Source organism: Candoia aspera, chromosome 5, assembly GCF_035149785.1.
Source record: "Candoia aspera isolate rCanAsp1 chromosome 5, rCanAsp1.hap2, whole genome shotgun sequence".
NCBI classification, from domain to species: Eukaryota; Metazoa; Chordata; class Lepidosauria; order Squamata; family Boidae; genus Candoia; species Candoia aspera.
In genome coordinates, this window is record NC_086157.1 from 82,183,539 (window position 1) to 82,209,890 (window position 26,352).

At 35.5% G+C, this 26,352-nt stretch overlaps 1 protein-coding gene across 3 annotated transcripts in view; it reads left to right on the forward strand.

The window, feature by feature from the left end:
- CBLB (Cbl proto-oncogene B) overlaps positions 1-26,352 on the forward strand; it is a 91,397-nt gene that overhangs the window by 30,263 nt on the left and 34,782 nt on the right. For all 3 annotated transcript variants that reach the window (XR_010068094.1, XM_063305584.1, XM_063305585.1), the window contains 7 exons: positions 8,388-8,534; positions 15,707-15,863; positions 16,839-16,960; positions 17,616-17,753; positions 18,587-18,674; positions 20,198-20,329; positions 23,435-23,638. Coding sequence is in view for 2 of the 3 variants with exons in the window: in XM_063305584.1 (XP_063161654.1) it covers positions 8,388-8,534; positions 15,707-15,863; positions 16,839-16,960; positions 17,616-17,753; positions 18,587-18,674; positions 20,198-20,329; positions 23,435-23,638 (988 nt within the window). In the remaining variant the exon portion in view is untranslated. The remainder of the gene's footprint in view (positions 1-8,387; positions 8,535-15,706; positions 15,864-16,838; positions 16,961-17,615; positions 17,754-18,586; positions 18,675-20,197; positions 20,330-23,434; positions 23,639-26,352) is intronic.

Consider the following 26,352-nt stretch of genomic DNA (forward strand, 5'->3'; position numbering starts at 1 on the left):
TCCTGCTCCAGTGGCTATTCCTTTTCCCACCCCACAATCAACTGATTCTACCTAAGAAATAGTGTTGCCAAGTAGGATAGCTGAATCATTGCATTGGTTGTTAATCTTAGACTAACTAGCATAGGGAATGTCTCAGAGACCACTCAGGTGCTTGCCTGATGAGGTAGAAATCTACCTCACAAACAGATCAGTGCAGGGATTATGGTCCTGTCATGAATTGATGCTGCCTTTCAACCAACTGGAGCTGAGGGTGGTTCAGCTAGTTGTGAAGGTATTGTCAGACCAGGTGAGCAGGTGGCACTAATTTGCACAGGTGTACAGTATTACAGCTAAAGCCTGTATAAACAGTGTGGATCCAGATCAAAAGGTCTTCAAAGAGAAGCCACCCACCACGTGACCTACCCAATGGATGGAGCCAGGCCCTTAAAAACTCCCTATTTTGTCCTCCAGTGCAATTACACACCTGCACTGGCAAAACTTTTTGAAGGAGTACCAGCGGCCATCTGCTTCAGATGTTGCCCTGTTGGTGACCAATAAAGTAGAGTTTACATTTCCAAAACCTCTCAATCTGTCTTGCAGTTAAAAATAGGGCAGTTTACTCTCATCTCTTTCCCACCAATGTAATTAAAAATAATTATCATGAAATTTCAGGCATTTAAGCTGTAACAATGGCATATTTCCATATAAATCATATTGCTATCAGAATGTTAAAGTGAAGGCACAGAAGAACTTAGCATTAGTAAGTTAAAAAGTGGTGTGTAGTTTAAAAGTCATTATTCATGTATTCATTGTTTCTAGCCTTGTATCATTTTTGTTACTGTTTTTTTCCCCTGAATACAGTTCAGTTAAAAGCCTTTAACAATATATCTATGAACGTTTAATGTTTTCATTAATGTAACTGTTATTTACAGAATATTCTATGGTTATATATATATTCAAAATATTAATGTTTCTAAATTAGTGAATTTCTGCTCTGTCTTAATTTTAAAAAGTTGAATTTTTAGAGGCTAAGATTTCAAATAGATTTTAAATATGTGCTTAATATTAGTATTAGTGCTATGCAATGCTATAGGCTTAATCTCCAAAACAAAGTTTGGACTACAAAGGAATGCAAACTTAACACCTCTCTGCCATACCTTAAACCAGCTACATCTTTTCCTCAGATCATGTGACTGTGTCATGCCTCTTGAAAAGGATGTCTCTGCTTTAAGCTGTTTTAGATAAGTACTGTGTTTGTACTTCTGCATGCTGAGGAACACCTGCTGGAGATCTAAGTTATAGTGTTGCACAGTCCTAATTTATATTCTAAGTCTGTTACTATTACTCTTTTCACTTCTTTTCAACACCTGCATGAAACCACTGGACCAGGTCATGTATTGGCATGGGGGTTTGTTATTGATATCTAGTTACACATCTCAGCTTCAGGCCAAACAAGTGATTGGTGCAGTGCTGAACCAATTCCTGTAAGGGTCTGGATAGGGAGTAATGGATCAGATTTAATGCCTCTAAGATGGAGTGGCTTTGGATTTGCAGGCTTCTGCCATCTTTGACTGAACAGAGTTGTACTTCCTCCTTCAGAGTTGGTAAGCAATTTGGATGTCCTCCTAGACTCAAAGCTTTGCTTGAGAAACAGGTAGCAGATACAAGGGCTTTTGCACAGGTACATCTTGTGTGTCACATTACAGCAATTCCTGAGTCTTTTTTCATAGTCATTCAGGCCCTAGTCACTTCCTGACTAGGGAAGCAATGGTGAACTGAAAACAGCTCCACTCAGAGCGGAGCTGATGACTGCAGCAGCCGGTGAATGGACCGGCTTCTCAGAATTCCTCTCTAGACAAGGAGAGGACTCAGGATAGCCCACACACGCCCCGTACAGCAGCTTCTTGTGAGGAGACTATAAGACAGCAGTCTCCGGTGGGTTTAGAGCTCTGGGAGTGAGCAGAGCTGAGGGTTTTCCATCTTTGCCCAAGCCACAGTCAGTGCCTTTCAAAAGGACAACAGGTTTGCATACTTTCTTTCTTAATCACTTCTGAAAATTGCTTGTTAACGGTTGTTTGGATATTAAGAACCTTCAGAAAGACAAGGTTCATTACACCAGGTGAGTTTCCTTCAATCCTTGGCAAAAGAAGTTTTATGCTAGTTTGAGGACTTAAAAAATTCTTGTTTTGGAATAAACAGCAAAAGGGTGATTAGAACATTGATTTTGGAAAGTTATAAATGGACTAAGGGGCCAGATGGATTTGAAATAAGAGTTTGAAATAATTACAAGAATCCTTTATGTGGGTTATTTAGAATTCAGTAAAAAATATATGAAGAGTTTGAAATTAAATATAAGAAATGGGGAAATGCCGTGGGAAAATGCTGTTGATTAGAAAAAAAAACACGGTAAGATGAGACTTTGAAGGTTGGACACTAAAGGGATCAGAAAGAATTAAAGATTATAATTAAAGGAGAAGAGGCCCACTAATACAGAATGGAGCAAAATAATCTTACTTTGGAAGAAGTCAAGGATATTTGGGAACAGTGCACTCAGAAATTGCTCTTAAGATTATCTGCTATTATAAAAATGGATTTAAAAATGGTTATTGAATAGGAACAGATTTTACTGGACAAAACAGACTGAGGCTGATTCAAATGCAGATCTGAAAGTGGATTTAAAAGCGTCAGGCTATGTGAATGATATTGGAAAAAGATGTTACACTGGATTTACAAATGAAACCAGCTGATGCTTTAATATTTAAAAGGGATATACAAATAATAAACCAGAAGAGCTACTTGGATAAGTTTCTTATTTTGGATTTACAAAAGAGATGCGTTAAAGTTTTGAAGGAGCTTCTGAGAAGAGAAAATGAAAAGAAACCAAGTGAAGTCCTTGGTGCTCTCTGAGCCTTGTTGCTTTCTTGCAGACGTTTCATTGCCAGACTATGAATGGCAATGAAACATCTGCAGGAAAACAACAAGGCTCAGAGAGCACCAAGGACTCCACAGTTCAACCCTGAGCTACAAATATTTGCTTCGATTGGTAAGAAATCAAGTTCTGGGACACTATTTAAAGAGATTAAAGATCAAGATTGTTAAAAGCAAAGGGAAGGAATATAAAGGTGGTTTATTTGATCAAGCTTAAAATATTTATGTTGTTGTTTCTGGTAACTCTTAGTGGATTTTCGCAGACCAGGACCAAATGACAAGGCTTTAAAGATTTGTTTATAAACAAGAAATAGATATGGGAAGAAGAGATATTTTGTTGCATTTTTAGAGAAAGTGATAAGTTGCTGTGTCAAAAGAAAAGGAATATAGAGTGGATTTATTTGGTTGAGGTTAAATATGTTGTTATTTCTGGTAACTCTTAATAGACTTCTGCTGATTAGGACTGAATGATGAGGCTTTAGAATTTGTTTCTAAAAGGAGATGAGATATGGGAAGAAGAGATCTTTTGTGGTAGTATCAGAAAAGGTGACAAGTTACTGAAATTGTTTCTACTTGTGTGATGAAAGGGGAAGTCATTTCTTTATATTTCTTTTTTCTTTCTTTTTTTCTTGGTACTTTTTAAAACTTCTTAATATTTTTCTTAGTTTGTATTAGTTTTTTATCTTTGTATCTTTAAACTTTAATAAAAATATTATTAAAAATGGCCCTAGTCACTTCCTGCTTGGACTACTGTAATGGGCTGTGCCTGGGGCTGCTCTTGAAAAATATTTGGAAACTAAAGCTGGAACACAGTGTGTCTGCCTAGGCAATGATGGGTGTATCCCACTACTTAGGGACCTGCATTTGTTGCTGGGACTGATTGAAGGGGATAACCATTTAAAGTGCTGGTTATCCCTTTCAAAGATCTATACGGCTCCAGACCTAGTTATCTGAGGGACGGCCTCCTGTATGCATCTGCCTCTATGAGAAGATTGAATAAGGTGAACTTCTTCCATGTCCTGTCCCTTTGTGATTGCCATCTGACAAGGCCTCAGAGGTTGGCTTTTTCAGTAGCTGTCCCCATTTTTGAAACTCCTGTCCTGGAGAGATTTCATCACCCTGTCCCTCCTGAGCTTTGAGAAAGCTATTAAGACCTGTATGTTCCATCCAGCACAGGAGGAGATTCTTTGGTTGGTACTGTGGTTGCAAGTGTCTGATTTTAGCCTGTTGTTATTATTTCTGACTGGCTCTTTTATGATAATGTATTCTTTTCTCTCTTCTCTTGTATTTTATAATGGGATTGTTAGCTGCCTGGAGCCTTTTGGGATTGGGTGGCATACAAATAAAGTACATAAATAAATATTTGGGCTGGTGAAGTCTTTTTGTTTTCTTGTGAAAACTATTCATCACTTCCATTTAAAACTGAATTGTAGAAACAGAAAAAAAATTGGCTCTGCAGGAATGAATTTGAAATGTTACAGATTCAAAACAATTTTCCCTATCATTACTTAATATGTTCATACATCCTAAGTCATAATTTAGCACTCAGGTATGGGTTGAAATGAATTTTGCTCGTAGAAAACTATTTGATATTTCTGAAAATAATAAAAAAGGATTCCCCCCCCATCACCAAATGTTCTTCAGATCAGAAGTTTGATTGCCCAGTTGCTTATCTTGTATTGTCATTTGGTAGCTATGGAACTACTTTTTTTTTAAGCTTTGCTTTTGATTTGCTTCATTATTTTTAACTTTTTTCAAAAATTGCATTCCAGTTGGGGTAAAGCAGTAACATTGCTAAAACATCACATTGCAAATCAACAGTTCAAAACAGTACTGGAAACAGTACACACAACAAACGTAATAGCTATATGAAATACTCAATGTAACATTTCACGGCTAATGAAAAGTATTTCTAGTTGGATTGTGTTAGATTTCCAGTTAGCCAAACAAAAACTAAAACTGGATACTTGCATAATTTTTTTCTTTCTTTTTGTAAAACCACAGTCCTACTTCTTACAGAAATTGTTGGTGGTGGCATGGGTGGTTTCTAACAGTAAAGTACCAGCTTTACTTTTTCGTCATCTAGAACTCTGCAGTGGCAGAGTCTAGTCTATTGTCTGGTTGTTCTTTGAATAGGTCCTCCCTAGGCTGCAGTCTTTCGCCTAGAATTTAAGAACAAAAGAAATGTAGACAATAGCTATGGGGAATGTAATATGGCATTTTTATTTTTTAGAAATAGTTTCTATAATAAAAATACTGAATGTCTTCTCCTAAGTTAATCACACAGAATAATAAAATGCAATGGACAATCTTTATGCTTGTTTGAAGAGCAACTCCCTATTCTACCTGGCAGACATTTTTTAGTTCATTCATTTTTATTACTAACATCTCTGTGCCTCTCTAACTCCCAGTGGATCAGAGTGGCATATGCATTCTGAAGCTGAATAAGGTTTGAAAAACAGTAATGAGAACCATGGGAAATGTGCTTTTAGGGAGAGAAACATTACCATGTGTATCTTTAGCTGATTCTAAGATACTTATTTGTATCCAGGTTATAATCTTTTGAGACTGAAAAAAATCATGTGAAGGAAATTGGAATATCTAATTCATGTGTGAATGACTTGTCCTAAAGTTGTAACTAGTCCTTGGCCTAGTGGCAAAAGGCCTTTGCAAATAATAAGTTCAGAACTCTGACAAATAGTCTTTAAATTCCCTAAAGTAAACCCAGTAGTCAAAGAGGAAAAGGAGAACAGTATAAGAATGTCAGAAAGAAAAAACGAAACAAAAACAAAGGTAGCAACAAGATGAAACAAAATATTTACCCTGGCCAATTGTGGCTCTGCCTCCCACCTATCACTCTAGATTTCACCTTATTCTTAGCTTGTATTGTTTCCTAAGAAGCTCTATTTCATTCCAGCTGCAGGTAGATTCTTTTAAAGAGCAAATAAATTTGCATCTAAATAGATTGATTAGTGTGGCCTTGTATGTTCTTGTATAGCCTTTTTCATTCCCCAAATCTATTTACACCTTTTTCCCCCCTTCTCAATTCTATTCCCCTTTTCACTAATAAATGAAATAAGGGGTTAATTAAAAGAAGAATATAATGATTTGCAAAGATAAACTGTTGCATGTAAGGAATACAAATCTGTATTTTTGTTCCTTCATACGAAAAGTAAAATCACCTAACCTTTTTAACACTGCTTTAAAAAAATGCTTGGGCATAGCAAGGATAGCCTTTAATAATGTTAAATTCAGCAAAAACAGACCTGCAAGGTAGTAGGAAATGATGCTATATGATAGGGGTTGACCTTAAGATTCCTACTATAGATGATATCTTAAAATTGATTTTTTCTAAAAAAAAAAATGCTGAAATCTTGCCCAATATTGGTATTTTTAGGAAATATGTTTGTGTTGCCATGTAAAAAGTTTTATATGTGCTTGAGATTGCACAGGATTTTAACACTATTGCTGTTGTATTACCATTATTGTAGTACTAGTATTGGTAGTAATAATATTACAATTTATTATTTGGTGCCTGTGCCATAAAGTGAGATTGTCCAATGATATCTACCACCTGAAAACATTGCTGATGTCATATGCCCTGTTACTAGCCCTTTTCAGTTCTGTTAGAAAAGCAAAGTGTCAATTTGCTTAGATAGAAAGGGAAAGCCTTTGGAGGAACTTGTTACTGTACTCTTGCTTACTATTAGAAATAATATGAGGCTACTAAAGTCAACGAGTTGTGGACATGTGATAGAGGTTTGTTTCCAAGTGATTAGAAGTCAGCATATACACTTTAATTCTTTAGGACAGAATGAAGGAAGTTTGTGAATCTAATGAAAGAGTAAGGAATTAGAATGCTGAAGAAATGTGAAAATAAATGACTCTGCAGATTATTATAGGTATCTAAGCTTAGCAAATTAAACTGAAGGCTTTAGAAGACAAAAAATGAAAACATTTTGTTTAATGGGACATTGTCCTTTGATTAATTTTTGATTCCTTGTAATGAATATTTCATCACAACCATACTGCAGATTCCCATACTTTAAGTTCATTTCCGAACCCAATAACTTCTATGGAAATTACCTAAATTTGTCTGTTATAGAAAATATAGTTTTTTGTAGCATGGTTAAAACTCTGGTCCATAAACATTTGTCACAATGAATTAGTCTTTAAATCACTTTACTGTCTGCTATTGTCATAGTGATAGAGTTTTCATTTAGTTAGGAAAATATTTAGAAACAATATCAATAGGACTTGAATTTCTCATTAGGCTTAGCTGGACCAAAATAAATGGAAGTGGGGGAAAGTAAATTACAAATTTAAGTAGGCCAAGACAATAACTTTACCAGAGATTGTATACTTTTTAAAACTGCTAGAATTTTCCTGTTGTACGGGTAGTCAGTGCTGTGAGATTTTGAAAAGACTTGAGAGACTTTTAAGGAAATATTTATCTAAGCCTAAATTACTACCCACAGCCACTTTCTGATTTTAAACTCAATACTCAAACTCACTTGCTGCCCTCCTTTTCCTAAGGAAAAGAGGAGAAAATGTACTAATCTGAGATAGTATATTAATCAATGGTAGGATAATATACTCAAATAATTCAGTAGAAGCTAATTTTATTTTTATCAAGTAAGTTCAGATGTTTTGTACCCTTCCTTAGTACAGCTGAAAGAGTTGAACTAGTTGGAAATGTGCCAATTTTTTCCAGGCAGGAATGTCAAGTTCTAACAAGCTTTACTTCAGAAGTCCCTCTTTTATGTACCTGCAGGGTATGGCCTACCTAGTGATGTCACTGCTCAGGTGTCACAAAAGCAATCTTGTTCCATAATTGCTGACAAAAAACAGCCTAGGCAACCCAACCAGCTTGCTTTCTGATGGTATTGACTGAGAGTAGGGTAGCTGTAGCCTGTTGCTAGCCTGGATTTCACAGCAAGTAAGAATTAAGGTGCCTTTTTTTTTTTTTTTTGACTGCCCTCAGTTTGGATTTTTTTAAAAAAAAAGTTCTGGAAATGAAGTTATGTCAATTGACTTCACTGGCTATAGTGCAGATGCCTCTGCTTACCTTTTTTATCCCTTTTTGTGGATTTTATCTCAAAAATTAAATTGTTCTCTTCAAGCCTATTATGCTCCCCCACCTTACCCAGATTATATAGGATTATATGTAGAAGCAGTAATTCTGGAACATATAGACTGCCTTCTCTATTCAAAACAAATTTATTGGAGTGTTTTCTGTGCCCTAGCCCAGTTCATGATGGCCCTTTGCTTGTCAACAGTGATTTAAGCTGTTTTCCTCTCAGGTGGCTCTTCTGCCTTTACATTTTCTATTTGTCTTTAGGTGTACCTTCTTCAATTATAAGTCGCTGCTATTTCCTAATATTAGGAAAGGGGATTCCTATTGTATGATGTAGCCCTTTTTCTGTTCAGTGGAATTTTTGTTCAAATTTTATGTTTTTTCTTCTTTTTTGTATTGGCAGGCGAAATCTTACAAAATTGTCCCTCATCTTCAGTCATATGCTTGCAGAAATAAAGGCAATCTTCCCTAATGCCCAGTTCCAGGGTGACAACTTTCGTATCACAAAAGCAGATGCTGCAGAATTCTGGAAGAAGTTCTTTGGAGAAAAGTAAGTATCAGCTATATCAGTATAGAAGGTAGAATGGTTGCTAGTGGTTATTTCTCTTGAATGCCTTTTTTATTATTTTTATTATTTTCATTTACATCCATTCATGTAAATTGTATAATGTCATCACACAAATGACATAATTTGCAGTGAGTTACAAATGGAATAAATACAGTAAATACAAGAAATAAAGAAATACAACAAATAAATCCCTGCAATGGTGCACTTTCATATTTAATGGAGATTCCTTAAAAATGGACATCTCTCCCCCCCTCCTGTTAAAATTGACTTTTTTGGTAATATTTTTGCAAAAATGGCTGATGGAAGCATACTTGATAGCTTCTCAAAAATTGCTAATATGAAGCATACTTAGTACTGTCTAAAGAAACACCTGAAACCTATTGCTTATGAAAGCTCCTTTAATCAACAAGTCTGATTGCCTTAGATCATATCTTTGAAACTATATTTGTTATAAAAAGGTAGTTGGAAAATGCTTCTTATTTCTTAATTTATTACTTCGGCATATATGCCACTCCAATCAAACAAACTCTCAAGACTTTACAGTAATCAGCCTAAAAACATACAAAATATTAAATATCTCTAATCTAATCAGGAGTGTATATTTCAATGTACATGAAAAAAAGCTCTGATATTGTTTTATCTTATTAGGGTGTTTTGTCAAGTGATACTTCTTTATAAAAACCTGAAAACTGATTATGACTTCTTGAATTTGTATGAGAAATACATTTAATTGATAGCCGCAGAACCAGTGTTCAGGGATTACAGCAACTTTGTGTGATATATAATACACAGGAAAATAAGCTTTTTTATTGTTACTAAATGAAGACTTGATGAAGGACACATAGTTGAATTGGTTTATTGTATATAATTGCAGGTGTTTACACATCACGTGTAGTGTACCAAAGGATTTACCTGGCTATAATGCAAAAGTTAATGATATAATAACTTGGCATTAGGTAGTAAAATCACAATGAGTGTATGAATTAAGTGAAAAACTCAGTAAGAAGACATTGCCATTAACAACAGAATCTTGTGTAACTACTGTAATGTGACAGCAGTGTTTTACTATTTTTACATTTATAAATAATATATTTAGTCTTTTATTGGGAAGATTTTAAGGAGGAAAAGTTAGCTATGGTCATAAGGCAGTATGAATAATTATCAATTGGCAGGAATCAAAACATGATAAAACAGCAAAAAAATAACAGGGAGAGACAACAAAAAACTTTGGCTCAAAGCAACACAAGATAAAAGCTAATCAATAGTAACAGAAGCAGTCATAAAATCAAAAATTAAAAGCAGCAGTTAATGAATACCAAATTGCAACCATGTTTTAACCAGATAATGGAGCAAATGTGCCTCCTTAGGGCATTCTGAATGTTAGTCAGTGAGTTAGTTTAATGCCAAGCCTCATACGTCATTTACTACATTTACCAATATAGTTAAAATCAATAACTTATAGTTAAATGTCATGCTAACACAAATATTAAATGTTGGAGTACATACCATTTATCCTATTGTTTTGAACATTTTTTTTTTAGTTGTGGATCTTGAAGATGTAGGCAGGCTGCATCTATTTAGTTGACTTTTGCTTATCTTGGCTGATGTAACTTGTCAAGGTGGGTGTGGCCCCATTCTGAAAGAGACTTAATATCTTCCTTGAAGGGGGTCATTTGTCCTCCAGTTTAATTAAGTTGGTTAAAAGGCCATTTAGAAAAAAGAACAACTACTTTCTTTGATAAGGAAGGTCTGGTCTTAAATTTACCACATCTGTCTATGATGAGTGAGAAGGCAAGGGCCTTGGAAATCCAGGCACATCTGGAGGATAGATAAGTAGCTACTTTAACAGGGATCCCAATCAGGAAATGGGAATAAAATTGCTTTGGTCTGTTAGTGGATAACCTCTGCCAGGAATTGGATATGAAGTATATGTTTTTGCTAGCTTTGCTTGGACTTCTCAATAGCTTTTAGTAATATCGGTTGTGCTATTCTCCTGAAATAAGGGTAGGGTTGCATCTTGGGGACACTGTTTTGCAATGATTCAATTCCTTTCTATCAGTTGTTTCCAGAAAGTGACACTATATACTACTCTTTGATACCTCGGGTATTTGCCCATGATGTCCTACAGGTTTCCATCTTCTCCACTATGCTGTAGAGGTATTTCTGCTTTTTGGAACAAGGAGCTTCCAAGTTTATTGCTCCTTGCCATCTAACTTCCAAGTTGATTCCTTGACTCTTTAATACACTCATAAACGGGCTTGATAAGGGTAAACAAACTGAAATTAATCCAGTTAAGACAGAAGTGCTGTTAGTAGGTAATCAAACAGGCTGTGGAAGGAGGAGTCAGATTATTCTGAATGGAGTTGCATTTTTTTCTGAAAAGATAGATCTGAAGCCTAGAAGCATTCCTTGGCCCTCAGCAATATCCAGGTTTCCAGGTGGCAGGAGTGGCAAAAGGAAGTATGAGCAAGTGGTAAAAAATGGTAAAGGCAGCCCCTTGGCAAAGAGCTCTTGGGTAGGGCTGAGCTAGCTTTTTTTAAAGTGCAGCTAGCTTAGCCCCACCCAGCAGCTCTTTGCAAAGGGGCTGCTTGCTTTTTTCCCCCCCACAGCTGAAGCCTGGCTGGGCATGCCTTGTCAGCAGCAGCAGCAACAAGGTCAGCCAGGGCAGTGGAGCACAGGGTGGCAGGGGGCCAAAAAGGCATAGATGGGGGGAGATAGGCAGGTGGGGTTGTGACACCCCTGCGGTTGTAAGTGCAGGCGGGCTGTCAAGTGCCCATATGACTGTGGGGGCACTGCAACAGCCATATCTTCAGGCACCAATTGTAAGTCCATTTTTTCAGCGCTGTAGTAATTTCAAATGGTCGCTGAATGAATGGTTGATAAGCGAGGAGTACCTGCACCCTTGGCTTTAATATGTGGTATTACCCCCTTTGGCAGAAACAACTTCAAGTAGGTGTTCCTTATACCTGTCTACCAGTCTTTGACATCCATTGAGAGGAATTTTTTCCCATTCCTCCATGCAGAATTTTTTAAGCTGTGCGATGTTTAGGGGCTTTCTTGTACAAACCCACAGCATCTCGATGGGATTTGGATCCAGGTTTTGACTTGGCCATTCCTGAATTCTCTATTTACTTGAATGTTTAGGGACATTGTCATGCTGCAAGGTCCACTTTTGGTTGAACTTCAGTCTTCTCACATTATTCTCAAACACCTTGTAGTACAGTGAAGAATTCCTACTGGATTCTATGATGGTGAGCTTCCCATGCCCTGACGTAGTAAAACAGCCCCAAACAATAACGTTTCCACCACCATGCTTTACAGTTGGTATCAGGTTCTTCTGGTGAAATACTGTCTTTGGTTTCTGCCAAACATGTCTTCTGGTATGGTGGCCAGGTAACTCTTTTGCTCATCAGTCCAGAGCACATTGTTCCAGAAGTCCTGGACTTTGCCTAAGTGTTCATGAGCAGACTTAGTCTTGCCCAATGTTCTTTCTGGACAGCAGAGGTTTCTTCCTGGCACACCTCCAATGTAGATCTGATTTGTGCATTATGTGTAGGTCACATAATGAAATTCTGGTGTTCTTAGAGCCTTCTTTCAGCATCTTGCATTCTGTTCTCAGGCTGAACTTCCTGGGATGGGCTGAACTTGTTTGAAATCTTCTTCACTTGTAGATGATCTTCCAGACAGTGGACTGTTTAATGTCCAATTGTTTGACAAACTTTTAAAATCTGTTCCCAGACTCATCCGCATCTGTAACCTTCTTTCTGAAGGCCCCAGTGAGCTGTTTCAGTCTGGGCATGGTGATACCACAAACTTCAACAACTAAGAGCAAATCAAACTAAATCTGAGGTTTAGATAAAACAAGTTTCTCCCAGGTCTTCTCTAATGATGTTCTAATCATTTGCCCCTGATCTAGTACATCTACTTCTAATTTTAGATGTTTGAGGTAGTGATAAATGTAGGGGCGTATTTACTTTTTCCACATGCAAAACTTGCATTTATGTTTGTTTATATTACATAATTGACTACACAATATTTGTTATTTTATTTATTTAGCAAATGTGTATAGCTTCCATCTCAGAGCATGGCTAAAACTAAATAAAGAGAACCCAGTTAAAGAAATGAGTCACAAACATTATACTTGTTCATTATTTATTGAGAAAAATGATCCAGAGCTACATATTTGTGTATGACAAAAATCTGTGAACCTCTAGGATAATCACTTCATTTGAAGGAGAAATTAGAGTCAGGTGTTTCAATCAATGGGGGATTATCAGGCGTGAATGTGGGAGGTCCTGCCTTATTTCAAGACAGGATATTCACTATCAAAGTCTGATCTTCACAACACAGGTACATGGAAGTGTGTCATGGCTCAAACAAAGGAGATTTCTGAGGACCGCCAAAAAACAGTTGTTGATGCTCACCAGGCTGGAAAAGATTACAAAACTATTTTAGGCAGATTGTTTACAAATGGAGGTAACTAAACACCTTTGTTACCCTCCCGAGGAGTGGTCAATCAACCAAGATGCACACCAAGAGCAAGGCATGTAGTACTCAAGGAGGGAGGTCTCAAACCAGCCCAGGATAACTTCTAAGGTACTAAAGGCCTTTCTTGCATTGTCAGTGTTCATGAGATCCCCATCAGGACAACAATGAACAACAGTGGTGTACATGGCAGGGTTGCAAGGAGAAAGCCGTTACTCTCCAAAAAGAACATTGTTGCCCATCTGGAGTTTGGGAAAGACCATGTGGATAAGCCAAAAAGCTATTGGAAGAATGTTCTGTGGACAGATGAGACCAAAATACAACTTTTTATCTTGAATGCAAAGTGTTATATTTGATGAAAGGCAGATACTACATTTGAGCATAAGAACCTTATCCCATCTGTGAAACGTGGTGGTGGCAATATCACGGTTTCGGCCTCCTTTGCTGACTTTGGACTAGGACAGCTTTCCATTATTGACAGAACTATGAATTCTGAATTACACCAGCAAATTCTACAGGAAAATGTCAGGGTATCTGTTCGTGAACTGAAGCTCAAGAGAAGGTAGGTCATGCAGCAAGACAGAGATCAAAACACACAAGTCAGGAAGGAAGCCCACCAACATCCCTGAGATGAAGCTATTCTGTAAAGAGGAATGAGCTAAAATTCCTCCAAGCCAATGTGCAGGACTGATCAACAGTTATCAGAAATATTTAGTCGCAATTATTGCTGCCCAAGGGGGACACACCAGTTACTGAAAGCAAAGATTCACGTATTTTTACCACATACAAATATGTAGTTTCAGATCATTTTCCTGAATGAATAAATTAACAAGTATAATGTTTGTGACTCATTTGTTTAATTGGGCTCTCTTTATCTAGTTTTAGGACTTGTGTGGAGAAAAGATCATATTTTAGGTCACATATATGCAGAAATACTGAAAATTCAAAATTCAAAATTCATAGATAAGATGTAAGGGGGGAAGCACTTGAATGAAAAGGGGGATAGTAACCTAATAAATAAACTGGGTGTACTCAGGCTCCCTCACAGTCAGAAAGCTCAATAAGTGAGCCAGCTCACTCTACCTCATAGGTTTGTTGTGAGGATAACATTAGATGCATCCTTGAGCTTCTGGAGGAATGGCAATACAGAGACAGAGAAAAATATATAACGTATTTTCTGAATATTTTTGAATCTTCTAAAAAATACATTCTACACTTATTGCTCTGTCAGTGTCCCTTCATGAAGTATTTTTAAAGAAATGTTACTGTATTTTTTTTGAGATGTGTAGTTATAGCGGCCAAAATTTGTTTTCTGTATTACATTCTTTAAAAGACTGAAGAATTAAGATCTGGACCTAAAAACCTTTGTAAACTAGATTCTAAGGATTATGCATAATGGGTAATATTAGAAATTTTGTTTGAGATACTAAGATGCTTTTTAGGTTTCACAGGAAGGGTAATAACTGGGAGAAAAGTTTGTTTTCCAATTACAATATAGTAAGAGTCACTGGAAGTTAGGAAGCATATAAATTTGATTTATTATTGTTATTGTTATTGTTATTATGGTGTTTAAATACTGGAGCAATAAAGGTTGCCTCAGACATGTGGAAAGTAAAATGGGGAATTGTAAGTGTCAGAAACTGTATGTCCAGGTAGGAAAGGAAAAGGACAAATCAGGTAGAAGGCAAAATTTAGATCTACTGAGTTGCAGAGATGAAGAGAGGAAAAGAATTCTCAGTGGCAGTGCATCTTTAAAAACAAGGAGAACAGAGGTTTTACAGAGTGGGACTGAGGGATAGAGGGATGCAGGCCCAGGACTTAGGGCTTTGATGAAATAGGCATATGCAAATCTTTTGGACGAGGTATTTCACAGCACATGGAAGCATGTACAGAGCACCTCTCTTTAAATCATAAAAGCATCTGTGGTTGGCCTTTTTTTTTCATATGAAGACAGCAGGAAGAACAGTTTGTGAAGTATGCAGTGTTGGAAAAAGATACTGCTGTGCATTTACATGGATGCAGACAGCTGGGAGTAGCTTATGAAACAGCAACAGGAACCTGAGAAAACATGGCTGCTTAATGATTTGAAGAGAGATGCTTCCTGCATACTTCCATACACTGTGAAGCATCTCTTTCTGAGGATTTGCAGAGCCTTCTGACTGACCACTTCTGGATCATTTTATGATTTCAACATCATGTCCAAGATGTTAGTTTTCATTTAAACTTTTTGGGGAAATTTATCTTATTTTGATATTAAAGGAATGTGGTGGAGCTCTCTATCAGTGTCAAAAGAGACTTGGTAAACAGGAAGAATTGTTCTAATTTGGTGAAGTCCACAATAAGTTGGGTTACAACAGACAAGATTACTTATTTTTGGAGTCAAATAAAAGGAGCTTAATTCACCAACTGCCTTTCTTAAAACAACAGGTAGTCCTCACCTAACAATGGTGATTGTGACCAGCAACTCCGCTGCTAAGCGATGCGGTTGTAAAGTGAGATGTCACATGACTCTGCTGACTTACAACAGCAGTTGTGACAGTACCAGTTGCCATCATTAGGTGAATCCCATGTGGTCGCAGCATCCTGCAGTGACTTGATCACCATTTGCGACCTCCTGCCAGCTTCCCCATTGACTTTATATATATATATATATTGTTTTCTTATTCTAGGACCATAGTGCCTTGGAAAGTATTCCGACAATGTCTTCACGAGGTGCATCAGATTAGTTCTGGTCTGGAAGCGATGGCTTTGAAGTCTACTATTGATCTAACTTGCAATGACTACATTTCAGTTTTTGAATTTGATATCTTCACAAGATTATTTCAGGTAATTTAGTTAAGATGAAGTAATACTGAACATTACTTTTCTGTATTATATGAATATAGATGGATTTTGCAATTCTAGGCAAAGGTGTGGAAGGATTTTGTATTTATTTTTTTTCCTATCCACTCTTCCTGGTAGGTGGTGTTGTAAATTGAGGATTCTATTCCTTTTTGGTAAATATGATATAATTTAAGTTTGTCATAGCAGAGGTGAGACAATTAACGCTGTATTACTAGTTCTGTACATAGCATAAAACTCTAAAAGGCAGACATACAAATTTTAAAAGTGACTGGCTGGAATAATGAATTTACAGTATATTATGAAAACTTGGGTTTGAATTGTAACTCTGTTCTGGTTCAGACATAATTACCTTGGCTTAATAAACCATGATTTATTAAGTTGCACATTAATCCTGTTTCCCTTCTCTTCATGTGCTGTTTTATTTTTTTATTTTTAATTACTCTAAATTTTTATGTCAAAATGCGAAATTGGTTTAAGTTAGGCATAATGTAAGTGTTAAGGGGTGAAGGGCAGACTGATGAAAGCAGTAGATGACAGAAGCTTTTTCCTTTTCTATATATATTATGATGTCACACATACAGCTCAAAGGGGGGAGCTTGCAATGTGATGCTGCTTTCATCATTCTAATAAAAAACAGAAAGATCTTTTAGATTTCATTAGTTTTGGGTTTGAAATGTGGTTGTTTCAAGCTTGGATTATTTCCAGTAACTTGGGATAGCTATTCAGATTCTTAATGCTTTGCATGCTTCTAAGCTATTGTTTTTTAAGGTGAACATTACATTAAAATGAGCCTTATCTTTCATTGTAACTTCACATGGCTCTTAGCGTTGATGAGTAGGTAGCAAATATTACAGAAAATATTTTCATTATCCTTAGAGGAAAGTGAAGTGAGAATACAGTAATATATTAAGTATATACATATAAATACATTTTTGTATATATTTCATTTGTGTTAAGCCTTGGGGTTCAATATTAAGAAACTGGAACTTCTTAGCTGTGACTCATCCTGGATATATGGCATTTCTGACTTACGATGAAGTTAAAGCACGGTTACAGAAATATAGCAACAAACCAGGAAGGTAATGGACTCAATATTTCTTATCAATTTGACCCAGTAGATTATGGAAGTTTGCCACTAATTAGTCACATTTCTGGATGGATGGCAAATTTCATAGTTTAATGACATGGGACTACAAACAAACCTTGCAGTAAGAGATGATTTGGTTCAAGGGGATTGGGAGGAAATGATTCAAAGAAATAGTAACTATCCTCATGAAGAATATCTAGACAGGGAGGGAAACTTGAAGTCTGTATTTAGGTCTGCTGAGAGCAGCTAAAGATCTACAACAAGAAAATGATTTGTGTTGTCTTCATTTCCAAACAGTGGTGACAGGAAAACTAGTGACATGGTGAGCCATGTCAAAACAAAAGCACTTAAAATAACAGCCATAGTAGATGGGTATTGGGGAAATGACAGTGTAGTAGAACTAATTGACAGTCATATTTTTTAATCTTTATAACACACTCTTAGTCAATAAGTGCCAGTGAAGTTGTAGCTTGGCACTGGATCTGACCACAACTATATTACAAAATACTTAGGTTTGCACAAAGCACTACATGAGATTTTATTTATCCACTTTTTAGTCAAATTGGAAAGATAACTGTACATTTAGACTACACAATTTAAACCATTTTTTCCTTTTATTAACTATAGCATTGTCCTTTGTTTTACAGCTACATTTTCAGATTAAGTTGCACTCGACTTGGGCAGTGGGCTATTGGTTATGTCACTGGTGATGGAAATATTTTACAGACCATACCTCACAATAAGCCTTTATTTCAAGCTCTGATTGATGGCAGCCGGGAAGGATTGTGAGTATAAATTATTATTACTTTATAAACAGAAGACTTGGTTTGCTAACACATAAGGTGCATAAGTAACACATAAGTATGTTTGATCTAATTTGATTATCTTAATTGCAAAGTGTAATTTCCTTTTTCATAACTCCTCAAATAAATGTAACTTTAGTTTTCCCTTAAAGCAGTGAGAAATTGTCTTGTGTCCCAGATTAGGGCAAACAGAATTAGAATGAGGTCAACTGTGAAATGAAATTAGTGCTGGAAAGTGAAGTGCAGTAAGAGAGTATATATGGCAAAACATTAAGAATACAGACATTTCGATGAGGAACGGGCAGTTCTGGAAGGCAGTTTTGAGCAAGAGATACAGGTGGTCCTCTTTTAACCACCACTTGTTCAGCGACTGTTCAAACTTGCGACGGTGCTGAATGAATGGTAGTTATGACTGATCCCCAAAGTTCTAGCAACCAGCCCAGATTTCCAACTATTGCAGTAACCTGCAGTCATGTGATCGCAATTTGTGATCTTCCCTGCCAGCTTCCCATGAACAAAAGTAATGGGAAAGCTGGCAGGAACTTATGATCACGTGAGGTCCTTGCTTAGCCACCTGTGTGGTCCTCACCTAATGACAGCAACCGGGGACTGCTGGGACCACCATCGCTAAGCAGCATGGTCATGTGATGTCACACTTTACAACCGCATCACTTAGCAATGGAAATTCTGGTTCCAATTACCGTTGTCAACTGAGGGCTGCTTGTAATGGAAAAGACAAAAACTTTCAAACTCATCATCTAAGTATTCAATAAGTATATAAATGCCGAGCCAAAAATTATTTATTTGCATTTCAGCTATCTTTATCCAGATGGACGAAGTTATAATCCTGATCTGACAGGACTATGTGAACCTATTCCACATGACCACATAAAAGTTACACAGGTATGATGTATGTTTGTTTGTCTGTTTGTCTGTTTGTCTGTCTGTTTTTATATATATATATATATATATATATATATATATATATATTAATTTTTCAGAAAAAAATATTTATTAAAACTTGCTGTTAAAGGATGCTCAGACCAACATGAGAAACAAGAAGCCAAATTAGTTGAAAAGGATGAGAAAGAAGAGGTTTGTAGAAGGCATTCTGAAAAGAACTAAGGGCATTAAATATATTAATATGTATATATAAGCATATTTAAACACCGCTTAATACGTACTGTGTCCCCTGATAACAAAAGGTCAGCATGGCTGATAGCAGTCAGCATGGCTGTGTTGATGAAGGGTTTTGGGGGCAGCAGTTCAACACATCTGGCAGGAGCATGAAAAGCTTGAGTATGATTTTAAAACCCAGGTTTGACAGGAGTAACCATGGCAAGAAGAGACTTGCCAAGATTATTATGGGTATCTTTTAAGTTTGTATCTCCATAAGTAGATCACTTCAGTGAATTTTCTATTCCTGTGGAGAAGATTAGCCATAGCTAGTTTTCATTTTAAAAGGAAATTAACCATGACAGAGACAGGTAGATTTTTATTTTTTATTGTTTAGTTTGTTTGGGTTTTTTTTTCCTGATTCTGTTTGCTTTTTCTGGTTTTTATCCCTTTTTTTAAGTTTAAGGATTGTTCTTTTTAACTTTTTAAAGAATATTTTGGTATTTTTACCTATATTTTGTGTATTTCCCCTAAATTTAAATAAATTTATTTCAAAAATGGCAAAGAGACAGCAACCAATATTTGTTCAAAAGTCTAAGGGAAAAAGTCTAACAAAACATACTTTAAGCAGTAGCAGTTTCTGCTGCTAGTTGAGACTTTGTATCATCAATATGACAATTGTATTACAAAAAAAAGCACTACTTATTTAAATGATACCAAATTCAATATATATCAGAAAAATATAATGCATTTCTAAAAGTCCTGAAATATTAGTTTAGCATAAACCACTAAAAGTATTTGGGCTTTTTGAAACCTGAATTAATCTATTAGGTATAGATTTTAATGAACTAGTGTCTTTTTATCATTAACAGATACAGCTGATAGTAGGCTTTGGGGTTGGATTGTAAAGAAAATAGTTGAATTGTTCCCATTTTTTTTCTTCTGACTCTCTGCTTAAAATTTTGCCCCTACTGGTAATGTTTGAATACAATTGAAAATAATGTGTCATTCATCTGATGAAGTATACTCTTGTGCAACAGTTTTGGGTCAGAACAACCCATTTTAGTTAAGGTGCCACTAGACTGTGTGGGTGGTTTGTTATGGTTGTTTATGAGTTATGGGATTTTCGTGTAAATACATTTACAAGTTTGAAAAACTATAACACATATATTTTATCATATGAATGTCTTCAATAACAGTTTGTCTCACCAGTGTATGTTATGGCTTAGAAGTTATAATCTGAATGGTAAGCCAAGTAGCTCTTATATTATAATTTTCAGAGGCTCTTCATTGCAGTCATTCCTTTCCAGGAACAATATGAATTGTATTGTGAAATGGGTTCCACATTCCAGCTTTGTAAAATTTGTGCTGAAAATGACAAAGATGTGAAGATTGAACCTTGTGGACATCTGATGTGTACATCTTGCCTGACAGCATGGCAGGTAACTGTCTTTCTGTAACCATATTCATAGACATGTTCTTTTTCTACTTTTCACTCTTTTTTGTTCTATACTTTTACTAATGTTTTAAAGATACCAATTGTAGGAATAAATCCTAACTTATACTTCGTTCATATGCAAGAAATAGCAGGCATCTTGCAAAATATTGCGAGCATAGAACACTTTATATTCTTTATCTGGAAAATGCAGTGTATCAGTAGGTAGTTAGCAAGAAGAACAAAAAATCTCTGTATTAACAAACCTGAGCACTAACTTTAATATACCCAACTGCCAAGTTTTATGTAACTTAATTCCCTTTTCCTTTGCAGTAAATCTGCTTAAAAAAGGCTCTGAATTGCTTTTTGTTTCTAAGTGGCTCCTAAAGGTTTGACACTTGTAAGAGCAAAGGGACATAACTGGCCATGTGTAAAACTGGGAATAGGTAAAAGAAATGTGTATTTGGGAAAGAAAAGTATTCCCAAATAACTGAGACAAAATTCAACCAGCGGTATAACTTTCCCACCTAAGATGAACATTCAGCCAGTAAAAATATTTCATCTGCCACATTGACTTGTAACTTCTGAAATCAGTTAATCAGAAGAATTAACGATTTATAATATTGAGAGAGGCTACACAAATGATAGGAATCCCTGTTTAAAAAAACACTTTCCATTTGTTCATTGATGGGGATTCTCTCTCCTGGGAGCAGTTGTGAAAACAATATAGAATTAGAAGCACAGCATCATAGAATTTTTCTGTGACACAGCATCATTGGGAATGAAGACTCAGACTTTAATGAAACAAAAATATTTAATTTCCACTTAAGCTGTAAACTTTAGCAAGTGACCTCTAAGGAAATGGAGTATTAGGTTTTCCTTTCATTAACAGTCATTTCCTTTAAAACAAATTTCATTGCACATTTAACTTCTGTATAATTAACAAGCTGATGAAGGGAACATATTGTAACAGTTCAGTTACTACTTGCCAGTGGTTAGTGTTTAATTGCTGTCATAATGGCTCGTTAGAGATGCCTAAGGAGAGAGTGCCAATACTTTTTTCTCATAATAAAGCATCTGTTTTACTTAATAAAATAAGGTACTCCAACTCCTCAGTGAATACAAAATCGTATTTGCAGGATATTTTATGCTGAAGGTCAAACAGTCCCTGTGCATGTTGGGTATCCTTTGTTTTAAAGGCACTGAAATAAATAAAACTAAGGTAAGATGAGATGAGTTTTTTTATCTAAAGCAAAGGTTTCTTACTGCTTTCCACTTATAGATTAATATAGCAACATTTTATATATATATTTTTATTTTTATATAATTTTGCAGAGATTCAAAGCTTAACTTAAAGCCTGAAGCAGAGGTCTTTGAATAAATTGGCACCTTTTCTATAGCAAACATTTTAAAACCTGACAGGTACCTGTCCAAAGCCCAAACTGAGTTACATAGGTTGGAGCTTGTACATATTTTTGTTTTTGGTTTTAGAAGCATTCTTTATGCTTCTGTAGTTCAGTTCAACAGAACAGACAAAAATAACCCATTTGTATAAGCTCATATTAGTTATAGCAGGGTTGGTAACGTCCACTAATTTTTTAGCTGACCAGGTCCAATTAATGTTTAAGTCTCTCAGTAGAAAGAATTTTGAAAACCTTCATTTGCATTATAATATTTAACAAGGCTTAGGTAAAAATACATAATTTATGTATTTAAAATATAAAAGTATATAATTTATGTATTTAGAAGTGATGGTAATGAATAGTTATAATACATAAGAAGGAGGGACAATGGTAGTTGGCTATTCTGATTTGAGATTTTAGAATTTTACCTCAGCTTAGTCCTTAATAATACAAAAGTTTATACTTGTAGCCCCCCAAACTTTTCACAATATTACCTAGAATTCTTCTGTTCTGAAAATCAAATATAAGTTTAATCATTTATAGACAATACTGGTTACAAAGCCACTGTGATGTGATCATTGTACTAAGGAGATCTGGGTTCACATCTCCATTCAGCCATGAAATTCAGTTGGTAACTTTTGATGAATTGCTACAATTTAACTGTTTCACGATTGTTGTGAAAATTAAAAGAGGAAGGCACCTTAAGCTCCTGAATGAAATATTTGATAGAAATGCATTGAATATAGCTTTTCTTAAAAGAATCTTGTATTGATTATGTTACCGATCCACCATCTCATTACACTACTTTCTCACAACTACAACTTCTCCTTTCAGAGGCAGTTTATTGATCTTGTATCTGCTTTTACTTAAATAGAATCTGTGTGGCCACTAAGAGTCAACACCAACTTGATGGCGCTTAATCATTCGATCAGATAAAAACCAAAGGCTCACAAATAGCGACATGCAATTTTTCATCTGCTGTCACCAATTTGTTTGACATTTTTTATTTATTTAAATTTAGAAAAAATACAAATATAGACAAAACACTAAAGTATACTAAAATCACAATTAAATGAAACAATCCTTAAACTTTAAAAAAATGATAGAAACTAGAAAAAAATAGGGAAAATAAAGATTTTTTAAAAAAAATCTTAATTATTAAACTTATAAATCATCAGTGGTATACTAATAAATACCATATAGTACTATCGTATAATCAAATACAAAATATTATTGTAAAATACTCTAAAATCTTCCCAAAGTAGTACATATTACTTCATTCTTTGATCAGTAAGGAATATTGCCTTTTCCTAGACAAGAAAGTTATATTCCCTAACACCTAGGATAATAATATCAATTTTCCAATTTCTCAATACAATTGAGTACTAAGATCGATGAAAAGGCATGAATTTATCTTATTTATGTAAAATATGCTGAAGGTTTTCTTACCTTCAGCATATTTTACATAATTAATAGTCTGTCCAACTACAATTAGTCTTCCCCAACATGATATGTAACCGAAAATTCTGGTACTGGTATTCGTTTGGATTTTCTTGGTTTCCTTGGTATATATATAAATATGTATATGTGTTTGCATCTGCATGTGTGTGTGCTTTAATCTGGTTTTCATTACCGTAAGATCTTTCTATGTAGTAAAATAATGCTAAATTGTTCTCAGCAATTAAACGTTTTTATTTTTCATAATGCAGGAATCTGATGGTCAAGGATGTCCTTTTTGTCGTTGTGAAATCAAAGGAACTGAACCTATAATTGTGGACCCTTTTGATCCCAGAGATGAAAACACAAGGTGCTGCAGCATTTTGGATAGCTTTGGTATTCCTATGCTTGACTTAGATGATGATGATGACAGAGAAGAGTCTTTGATGATGAATCGATTAGCTTCTGTGCGAAAGGTATTTCTTTTTTCCTGAAATATGTAATGTCTTTGCGGTTTGCAATATAGTTTCCACATTCATTAAAGGATTTGCCATTTGTTTAATACATGCTAAATTAATAAATTTTGTTAAACATTAACACAACCACATTATTATACAGTGTAATAAAAATATGGATCACAAAATTGCATATTCACTGGGTATAAACTGATTTTTCTTTCCTCATTTCATTTCATTTCTTGGAGACTGTTTTGAAAAATAAGAAGAGCCCTTCTGCATTATTACAGGGAACTATTTCGCTCAGCAGCTTATACCTAATTATAGCCCTCAAAGTGCTTCCATAAAAAAGGTGTGGATACATCAGTATTTTCTATGTTGTTTTCTGTCTAAAACCAGCTGCAGGGACAGACTCACTCTGGTATTCCATTAATTATCATAACTAGTCATAGTTAAAGGCAAATTTCTAAAATATAAGAGTGAGCTGCATCTATCCAGATGTTGCTGAACTACAATTCCTAGTATCCCTGATGTTGTAGCTTTTTGTTATCTGCAGGACCATGGGTACTCCGCCACCCTATTTTGTCACCAATTCATATATGTATGTTATTTATAGCTGAAGATATTATTTCCGTAACTGATTATGAATATAATAAGTGTCCCTTTCCGGGGAGATGTGCGGTGATAAATTAGATAAATAAAAAAAATATATACTGCTAATATATTTTATATTTTAGTATACTTCAAGCTGTTTTGAGAGTTCTAAGAATAGAACAAAACATTGTAACAGATCTCTATGAAGCTCAGTTGAAAGCAGGCTTTATTCATAATTAGAACAAACTTTTGAATGGCTGTATTTACACTGTATTTATGTCTGTGATGCTGTTACCTTAGCCTGGATAGAGTAATCTGGGGGTAGAGTTCTGGGGTTGCTCCCACCTAACTTGCAACAGAAAACCAATAAATGAAGGTAATATCTCCTCTGGGGGGAGATGGGCGGTGGCAAAATTTGACAAATAAAATAAATAAAGAAGCAAATGCAAACAAAATCAACAACAAAAATAATGATACAATTTGTATTGCTTGAACTTTCTGACTAGGTGGCAATCCTGGTGGCTGCTATCCAGCCTGCATAAAGTTGCCCACTGGGATGATTCTGTATGTTTGTGTGTGTGTGTGTGTGTGTGTGTGTGTATACATATATGTGTATATGTCATGAGTAAGGATGGCGAGCAGGGGGCTCCCATCCAGACTGTCAGGCGCATGCGTAGCACTGAGGAATTGGTCAGCCATTCAAAGAGACACAGATCGGGACCGCCTTAACCTTTGGGGTTTATATGGCTGGGTTTTTCCCACGCTTCTTCAGTTTGTTAGGATTCCTGTTATGTACTAGCAATAAACATTAGAGACCAGTTCCTTGTCTCAGCATGTTTCCTGGCTGTTAGGACAGTATATTTATATACACATGTGCACACATACATGCATTGCACAAATATATTTATATATTTTCAGGAAACAAATTAGCAAACTGAGAACAGAAATTGAAATTATATGCTGATGATATTCTACTTACATTTACTTATCTAAAGGACTTATCGGATTACGAAGAACTGTAATGGAACTTACCTGAAGAAGAAAAGCAACAAACAGTGGGCTTCAATATTACTGTTATAAAGGTTAAATACCTGGGAATTTACTTGATAAGGAATTCTAAAGATCTTTAAAAAAAATATATCCACTGATTTGGAAAAATATAATGGCTGATAGTATAAGATGTAGAAAGTTAAAATAGTCTTGTTTAAGAAGAATTGCAGCTATAAAAATGAACATTCTGCCAAAGCTTAGGTTTATGTTTTAAAGGACTCCAATAAATATTAAAGATAGGGTACTAAATTACTAAGGAGAGCCAGTTTAGTGTAGTGGTTAAGGCATCAGGCTAGAAACTGGGAGACTGTGAGTTCTAACCCCTCCTTAGACACAAAGCCAGCTGGGTGACCTTGGGCCAGTCACTTTGTTTCAGCCCTAGGAAGGAAGCAATGGCAAACCATTTCTGAAACCTTGCTAAGAAAACTGCAGGGACTTGTCCAGGCAATCTCTGAGAATCAGACATGACTGAACAGATTTTTTTAAAAAAGCTAAATTACTGACAGAGACAAATAACTAGCTTTATATGTTATATATGCTTTATATGATAGTTTATATAAAAAACTTTTTTAAAGATCGAACCAAAGATTGAGGATTAAATTTAAGGTATTTCAAGATTTGAAAGAATGAGGTTGTCTAGCGGCATCAAACTTCAAACTTTATTATCAAGCTAGTTGTCTAACTTTGATAACAGACTGGATTACATTGACTTTAGCTGGGTTACCTGTGTTGAGGGAACAGGACTTCCAGTTGTTTTAGACAAAAACCTTTGATATAAACAGAAACAGACACTTTAGGGGAAATCATTCAATAATAAACAGCATATTAAAAGTATGGGTAAACATAGAAAAAGAATGAGCAGATTTATCACCTCTTGCTTTGTTATTAAACCTTTTCATGAAGATGAAAATGCAGATGGATTATTTATTAAACATCAGCAAAACAACAGAACATTAACTGGCAAAAATGGGACAAAAGGCTGGCAAAAGCAGGCAATTTCTCCTCTATTCTGCTCCAGGAAGGAAACAATTTAGTGAATGGGAATGATGTATCCAACAACCCTAACACCAAATCCTTAGTTGTCTATGAAG